Below are 8,986 nucleotides of genomic sequence, written 5' to 3'. Positions count from 1 at the left end.
GCGTAATATCCTCTAAACACAGGCACGAGTTCTCAAGGAGATATGAGAGAATGCAAACAAATCAGCTGCTCTTGATTTCCTTCAGTGGGACCGGGAGACGCAATAACAGCAGCCTAAGCAGATCAATATCGCGCATATGGGCAGCACGCGTCCATGCGGCGCCCGTGCGAGAGGATCTGCTGCCAATTAATTTTAATTAATGGAAAGAAAGAGGAAACTCGATGCGGACCTCTGCCTCATACTACCAGGCTTGGAAAATGATCTGTGCTAAATATGCAGGAGGGCTGTTGGACTTATTTTGCGGAGCAAAATCAAATAGACTATTGATTAGGAAATGTCTCCCGAAGCGTTTAAAACTCCCAGATGCCAGAAAGGTCAAGAGGAAATAAAAAAGGAACAGACATGAAAAAAAAAGAAAGACAGAAGCGTTTAAAGCGCAGCACTATTTTGCAGCCACGGCTTCTGACTCTGTTGCAGTAATAAAAAGAAAATGTGATGAAATATAGTTTTTGACATTTGAGCTGCTCTCTTGTTTCTGACAACTATAATCAGTCAGAAAACATATGGAGGTCTGGTCAGAAGGCCTGAAATAATCCACGGAGCTCGTCGAATCACACACGGCTCTGTTTAAGGAACGGGACGATTACAATTTCTCTGCTTCATCACATGTGACATATATAGGACTAATATTGTCTCAAAAAGAGTCAGTAAAAAAAAAATACGAATATGATATTATCCCAGAACATACCAACTCCGAGAACGAGAGGAGGGCGGCAGGCCGTGACCTCTCTGCACCACTGAAACATCCGACCTGCAGGCCTCAAGATAAACAGCCGCGACTTCATGATGCAAAATCATTTCACGTTGTAAATGAATGCGTAGACATTATACAGCATAAGCCTGATGATTAAGTTTCTTGCACTGTATGACTCCTGACTAACTGGAGTTCCTGAAATCAGACAAAAAAAAACATTGCCTCCTGACAAAAACTCACGTTAAAAGGTCAAATTCAACTTGGGCTTTAAAGGGGAGTTTCATTGGTAAATACTGAAAGGTAAAATACTCTTAAATAATCTTATGTGCGTAATCTAGACCCGCTGTCTAATGTGAGCCGAGCGGCAGACAGGAAAAACGGACGTGCGGCGGCCTGAAGCTGCAGCTCTGACCTGTTAACTCTGCAGTGGCTCAACTGAATGTTTGAAAACTTAAGCTTCATTTAAAACGAGAACTTTAAATATGTTCTCATATACAGCCGGAAAAAGCGCGGCGCTGCAAGAGAAACCCCCCAAAAAAAGGTCAGTTATGACTTGACCTTTGCTGTTGTGAGCTGTTACACGAGGTTGTTTAATTTACAGATACAACTATCCACACACAGGAACAAGGCAAATCCAGCACACAAAGAAAATATACTCACTGTGACATTAAGAAAGAAACACCAGGCCTGTCTCACTCAAAACTACTCAAAGGACAACATGACCCAGGATATTCATTGCGTAGGCATTAATCAATTAAGGATGATTTTTTAGTTGATATTCTGTACAGTAATATAATATTAAGGGTGACTCAACTCTTTGAGCTGATAGAAAAGATAAGTCTAGACTTTTCTGCATAGTGCCAGGAGTGCGTACAGGGGACGAGGCCCGAAAGGTCAAAACTGACTCTATTATTGTGTATTTAATTACAGAAACCTGGTCTGAATACTCAGAGTGGATCTCTTAATTATATAATATATTTTCTGATATTGTTTCAAGACTTGTAAAACAAAAACAAAAAAATGACACTTAATCACCTGTATACAACTTCTAAGTGAACCATTAGGCTACCACAAACAGCCTTTGAAATTACGCACCTCGGGATGAAGCGAGATTTTCCTTTCACGGTGAGTGAACCTCCATCTATGCTCTCGTCAATGTAACAGCCATGTAATTAAAGTCAGTTAAAACAGTAGCTTTATTGCTTCTTGAAAAACTGTAGCCGGACAATGCATTTTGTGATTAACCAAACTGCAGCCATGCAGCTCGGACTCTCCACACAACACACGCCCACCCTTCCCTCTGTCGCCTTCAGGATGTCAAAAAAAAAAAAAGTTAGTTTAATGTCAAAAATGCGGCTGCCGAAGCGGAATAAACTAAACGAGGTAGAGTTATGAACGCGTCCACTGTGACCCTAAAAGCCCCCCAGCGCCGACCGCGGCTGAAGACCGGCAGACCTCCGTAACAGCCGCAAGTCAGAAGCCCTCTTTCATATAAAACATAAACTGTCCCACAACTCAACGAGCCATATTAAAACTCAATTCGTGGTTTATTGTGTTTGTAGATAAAGCCGATTATTGCCTCAGGGTGACTGTAATTAGTCGCCAACTGTCAGGGCACCGAGCCCTTCTTCCCCTTTCTCCAACCTCCGTTTTATATAAAATAGAATTGGGAGAAGCGCCATTTTCTCTCCAAACCATGCGCAATGAGACGCACAAGAAAGCCCGTTGGAGGAGTGCCATTAAAAAGAAAGGGGGAGAGAGCGCGAGAGAGGAAGAGAGCGAGAAAGAGTGGTGGTGGTGGTGGTGGTGGTGGGGTGGGGGTGGGGGGTGGGGGTTAAACATTATCGGGGAAAAGAGAGCAGAGCTGGAAAAAGATCCTTAAAACGCAACAAATGACAAGCAGCACGGCAGACAACACAACACTCTAACCACAGCAGAAACAAACCGGAGGCGCACTGTACCGGAAAAAAAAAAAAAGAAAAAAAAAAGCAACGAAGAGGAGCATGGAAAATAAACGGCGACTTTCTTTTTCCATACCTGTGTCAAGCAGTAAGGGGAGTACATGGTTGTGTCTAGAGATGAAAATTGGAGTTGTTGATAATAAAGTTGGATGGAGGTTCGCTGCGGTGCCGCATTGCAAAGCCGCTGTGGCTCGGTCCAGGCTGTAACCCCGCCTCACTCACAGTGAAAGCTCCGCAACAACTTTAGGGGAAAGTTTTTGCTGCTCTCTCTCCCTCCCTCCCTCTGTTTCTCTAACTCTCCCTCCCTCTCTCTCTCTCTCTCTCTCTCTCTCTCTCTCTCTCTCCGTCCCGGCTTGTCTTTCACATCGACACGAACCTAACTGCATTTAAAATTATCATCGGCTTTTTATAGTTAAAAAAAAAAAAAAAAAAAAAAAAAGAGAGAGAAGACAATCAGCGCTTCGATAAAACCCCAGAGAGGAATCGCACGAGACACGGTATCGCTGCAGTACAGTAGGGGCTTACAGTGGTACTCAGTGGTGAGTTCAGTCCCCTCAAAGTATTTTATAAAATTCATATGGCATATCTGTAATATTTCCATAACATTTCCATCTGGACGCACAGTCCTGCAGGTGTATCTGTAGCTTACATTTATTCTCATGTGTTGTGAGGGAATCATTGTTCCTGCTTTCCCTTAGTATTTAGTCATAATTATGCCACATTTGCTCTTAATGTCTTGTTGATATGAAGAATAATACGAAATTCAGATGTCTATCCATCTATAGATAGATATATAGATATCTAAGATGATCGATAATAAGATAAGAAAGCCAAAGCTCCAGTTTAGACACATTCACCAAAGATTTAGTTTTTTTCATTTACATTTTTGCCTCCCAACTGATTTTGTTATTCAGTGGTGAGTTAACAGTGACTTTATGGCTTTATGGTATTTTATTGCTTACAATACTATTTATCATCTAATCATCTAATATTCCAAAGAAACCCTGTTTCATTGCTATGTTTAAAGAGTGTTTCTAGAGCATGCACATAGCATATTTTTGACTTTGCATTATGAATCTTAAAAAGCTTTAGCAATGAGTACAGAGCAAACTGACTGAGGAGGCAGATTTCCTCATAATTATCTCTTTCAACTTTCGTATCCTCATTTGCTGTTGCACAAAATACAGAAGGAAGCTCAAAGTGTGACCAAAATAGAAACAAAGGTTTAAAATTTACAACTGAGATTTTTTGCTGCATGTGTTTTGCCGGCCCGTCAGCTGCAGAGTGACACAAAGCTTTCAGCACACAGTAAACTAATTCAAGGGTATGTAAGTGGAAGGGGCCCCATATTCTTAACTCGAGCATTTGCTATTGTAAATTAAAAGTGTGCAGTGGACAAAGTGTTCGATGCGGCGGAAACATCGGCTCAAATGTGGGCCAAAGTTGTTTAATTCATTTTACAAGGTGTCAGCGTCAGATTTGAGGCCCGGCAGCTTCACTTTGGGCCGAGGACGGTCATAGCCGCACAGTTTGAACATGAGAAGCTCCCCGTCTGAAAGTTATAACAAACTGCATTATATTTCCTATTGAAGGAGCATTCAAATATTCTTAATATTTCTGGGGTCCTCCTGAATCCCCTCAAGAAACTAAACAAGTCCATTACAGCAAGTTGTACATTTACTATCTGAATGTTTGTAATTTATTCAGCTGTGAAGCCCCTCGGATTCCTGTTTTTCTCCTTTATAACCCAGCCCAAGTCATATTCTCGTGTACTGTATATGTATACTGAGACAAAAGATACCTGAAGTTGGACAAAACCAGTTTCATTGTGTCTTCTATTGTATGGAAGCGATACACTCTGTTTCTAATCAGGCTTGGCTTCATCCTGGCTCGCTCCCTGCTCCTCAGCCTAATCAAACTCATATATGCAGGCAGAGTGCCTGCAATTATACATAAGCCCCTGCCTTGTGCATGTGTGTGAGTGAGAGTGTGTGCGAGCATTGTGAGAGTGTTTGGAAGTGTATGTGTGTGCCTTACAATTCTGTATGTGCGTATGTCTGAGTGTGTGTGTGTGTGTGTGTGTGTGTGTGTGTGTGTGTGTGTGCAAGGGTGCGGTTTCGGGGGGTTGAAGTCACCCCAGTGCTCGAATGCCAAGTTTTTCAGGGGGATATGAAGCTGTGCAGCTTTACGAGACCTCAGCCTATGTAGGATACTTAGACACTCACACCACAGACACACATGCATATAATATACACACATACACGGACACACACATATATACGTACACCGCCACAAATGTCTTGTGGTCACAGATATGCTGGCACAGGCAACTAGAAAAAGGATTAGATTCAGAAAACGGGGAAAAATACTAAATAAAAGTGCATGAAAGTGAAGCATATTGAGGTGTAGTCTATTCCTTTCCCATAGTCTCTCCTCTTTCCAAACCACACCCCAACACGGCACAGGCCCAAACCCCAAAGCCTTTGTGTGCTCCCTCGCTTTCCCTCTTTCTCTTTCTGTCTGCCCCCTTTTTCTGTTTCTCAGTGGTTCTTTTTTAGTGACCTTTTTCCTTTTTCTATCTTATAATCTTTTGCTGCCCCCCCCCCCCCCCCCCCCCCCCCCCTCTCTCTCTCTCTCTCTTTCTGCCGTCTTAATCACACACACACACTGTCCCTTTCGTCTGTCTGACTTTACTGGCCGTCTTTGTCTCTGGCTGCAGCCTGGGCAGAGACGACCGTCTCAGTATTCAACGCAGACGCTTGGCTGTAACAAACAAACTATAGCAACCACAGGAGTTACAAAACACTGACGCTCTGGTTTTCTTTCCAAACTCTCTCTCTATCTCTCTCTCTGCCCGTGATCAAACGCGTCCTGTCTGACCATCACCTATGAAAGCCCCTCGAGCGCACAGGGCTCTAGTGGTTTCTGAGTTTGCCATTAAAAAGCGCACGAGAAAACCATATGGTGTGTCTAAAGTTAGCATGTTGTGGTCTCCCATTGACACACAGCGCTGCCCATATACTTGCTGTTTACCATCGCCTGTGGCTAGGCCATTAAATATTGAAAGTGATGTAGCATACTGATACTGCCATTAGCATGCTGAATGTGTGAGACAGGTGGTTGAGGCTGCCTTTCAAAAAGGCAGGAAATATGTGAACGGAAAATGTGTGTAACTGTACCGTTTACTACGCCGTACAGTGTAAATATTGTTTGAGTAAGCTGTTTATGTGTGCTCTGGGAGGGAGCACGCCAGTCAAATGCATACAGGCATATGCAGTCAGAGAGAAATGGCTGACTGGCCGTTATGGCTAACAAGCATATCATACACAGTGTGGATCCTGGAGACTCTATGGATCTGTTTGCAATCTGAGTGTGTGTGCAGAGCAATGTGTTATGCCTGCTGCTTTTTATGTGTTTACTGTGTGCAATAGCTGCATATATACATTTTACTCAACTGGTTTGGATTACTCCCTTTGAACCGTGTTTGTATAATCCACAGGAAGAAAACGTATAGAGTTATTTTTGCAGTCTGATGTCATCATTTCTTAATTTAAGCGGTAAATTCAACATGTCAGGTTACAGCGCACAGGCCAAAGGAGCAGTTTTCCAGGCGGTCTAACGGTTGCCTATAAACTCAAACATGTGCCATTTTTGCAAACAAATGGAAATGACCACATGCAGAACATAAGTGTCCTGCAAGAAATCGTGTATCTTTAGTTTTATTTGATGTTTTACATTTTGCATTTTATTTTTTTAAACTGGCGGCTGGCTTTGTCCTCCATGTGAGGAAAATGTGTCCGGACAAAATCAAACTCCTGCTGAGAATACTGCTTGTAAAAACACATTGAGAAGTTGACATTTTGAGGAAATGTAGTGTTTTTGCAGGACGCTGTTGTCACACGTCAGCACAGTCGACACATGAGTTCAGGACATCCATGATGACATGAGGGAGATTTTGCAGGAAGTGGATGTATGAGCATGCTAACAGGCATATTGTCAACACTCAAAAAATGTGTGTGTATTTCCTGGACACATTAACCCCAGAACCTTTAATTCAACATCTGAAGAATGAAGATAATATAGTGGTTAACATCCCTGTGGTGAAGTCTGACCCTGAAGAAATTATTCTGCAACATGCATCTTTTGTACTCTGAATGCTCTCCTCCTCTCAACTGTGGCAAATCTTTATAAAGGAAATAAAATAGATTATTTCTAATGAATGGACTGAGCTTGTTTGTGTGTCCAGGAAATAAATCTTTGAAACATCAACATGACAAGGACAGACGTAGAGAGCTTGTAATGTGTGTGTGTGTGTGTGTGTGTGTGTGTGTGTGTGTGTGTGTGCCTGTGTGTTTATATACCCTATATGTATCAGACACGAGGAAACATTCAGGCATCCCTGGGCCTCTAGAAGGATCGTCGTTCACCAGGTAGGTGTCAGTAGCCTAAAACAAAAAACAAAGAGATGGTTATTTATTAAAATGTTATCAATGAAATAGTACAGTGATCTTTCTTAATATTAATGACTCTCTTAGGAAACAGATCTCAATTGTTTTTTGCACTAAGGCACCAGAAATTCAAGCGTTTCCTAATTTAGTGGCTGCTTGAACCTGTTGCTTTATACGAGGTTCCAGTAAAAACTTGCAATGAATTTGGGGACCAGCACAACATATATTACATACACATATTAAAACATTTTGCACCAACATTTGAATCATTTAATTTCACTCAGCATTTACCAAAATACAATGTTATATCTGACATTTGTTGTTAACACATGTTAAGCTAAATCAGTCCAAAAGAAATAATGCAGATAAAGTTTGCAATTTCACAAAATTCTGAGAATTTATGAAAATCAAAAAGGACATTTGTGACCAATTGTGTCCCGAAGTCACCCCGATCAAACATGGATTTTCTTGCTTCCCCTTTGTGAGATGACCCTTAAATGTACCTGTACTACATGGGACAGTTTTACAACCCCTACTGGTTTCATTTCTCCACAGAAAGCGCAGCGCCTGCTAACAACTCCTGCACTATACACCCCCAGCCAGACTGTACGTACCAGCGTGCATGCATGCATGTGTGTGTAAGTGTGCTTTCAGGAAGCTTCATTTGTATTCTAAGTCAAGCAGGCAGGCAGGCAGGGTTCTGGCAGGGCCCGGAGCTGTGAAATGGGCTCTCCTTGCAGTTCTGCCGTTGATTGGATCAACCTATCCCACTCTACTTAGCCGAAGGGAGCCCAAATCCCACAGCCACTGTGCCGTTCTGTGAAATCCTATTTCATTTCACAACTTTAACGGATAAAAAAGCATGCACACACGCTTGTGCCAGCCCGAGACCCCATGCCACATTTGTTTAGCTGAACAGGAGCAGAGAGAAAACAGTGTATCTGGTGTGTGGAATCATTTAAATGCACACACATATAGTCTCACCCTCTTGAAAATATAATCACCTGCACCTATATCCATTTTTTTTTCCACACCCATGTGCTCTCGGCCTCGCACACAAGCAACAAACACAAGCACACGCACACACCAACGCACACGTGCATGCCACTTACGCAGACACACAGACACAAACCCCATAATAAGAGCCAGACATTGGCAGACCACACAGCCCTGAGTTGTGGTGAAAACAAAGGCTATTCATATCCTTCGCAATGAGAGGTCTGTACAGCTAACTCTCTTTCTCCATCTCTCCCCCGTCTCTCCCCTCAGCTTTTTATTACAGATAATCTGCACTCGCAAACCTTCCATTTTTCTGCAATTGTGCGATTTCTAATCATCTTTATTAGTCCATAAACATGTTTTTTTTATTTCTAGTCTCTTTTTATAGCCGAGGCCTCCAGCTCCTTAAGGGGGCAACACAGTGCCCATTGTTGAGTCTCAAGAAGAGGATGAAGCCAGGAACGGAGTGAGAGAGGGCCTGCTGATAAGGCTGCAAAGCATTATGGGAATGGGGTAGCAGAGTTCCTCAGATGCACACATACACATACATGCTCACATACACAAACACACACACTCACACACACACAAGACAAAAATGCAAACACTCAAAGTCTGCCAGGCCACATGTGTCTGATAATGAGATGATGCATCTGATTGGCTGGCGGTCAGAATAATGGCTTGTATCCACAGCACCTGTGTGGGGGTCCGCACCAGCCTGCTGACTACCAGCAAGCGGACCACAATGCATCAGGTGTGCTGGAGCCTCTGTGATTGGCTGTCCCTGGCCAGAAACAGGGTCAGGTGCACCGGCAAGCCTCCTCTGA

The 8,986-nt window shown here is 42.8% G+C and overlaps 1 protein-coding gene across 4 annotated transcripts in view; it reads right to left on the bottom strand.

Annotated features, from left to right (window-relative positions):
- nfixa (nuclear factor I/Xa) overlaps positions 1-2,920 on the bottom strand; it is a 96,958-nt gene extending 94,038 nt beyond the window's left edge. For all 4 annotated transcript variants that reach the window (XM_070925999.1, XM_070925991.1, XM_070926008.1 and 1 more), the window contains exon 1: positions 2,792-2,920. In XM_070925999.1, the coding sequence (XP_070782100.1) occupies positions 2,792-2,818 (27 nt within the window). In that variant the 5' untranslated portion in view covers positions 2,819-2,920. The remainder of the gene's footprint in view (positions 1-2,791) is intronic.
- Positions 2,921-8,986: the final 6,066 nt, after the last annotated feature.

Source organism: Enoplosus armatus, chromosome 2 (genome assembly GCF_043641665.1).
Source record: "Enoplosus armatus isolate fEnoArm2 chromosome 2, fEnoArm2.hap1, whole genome shotgun sequence".
Lineage (NCBI taxonomy): Eukaryota > Metazoa > Chordata > Actinopteri > Centrarchiformes > Enoplosidae > Enoplosus > Enoplosus armatus.
Note: the sequence above shows the minus strand (reverse complement) of the source record. Positions and strands in the feature narration are given on the sequence as shown.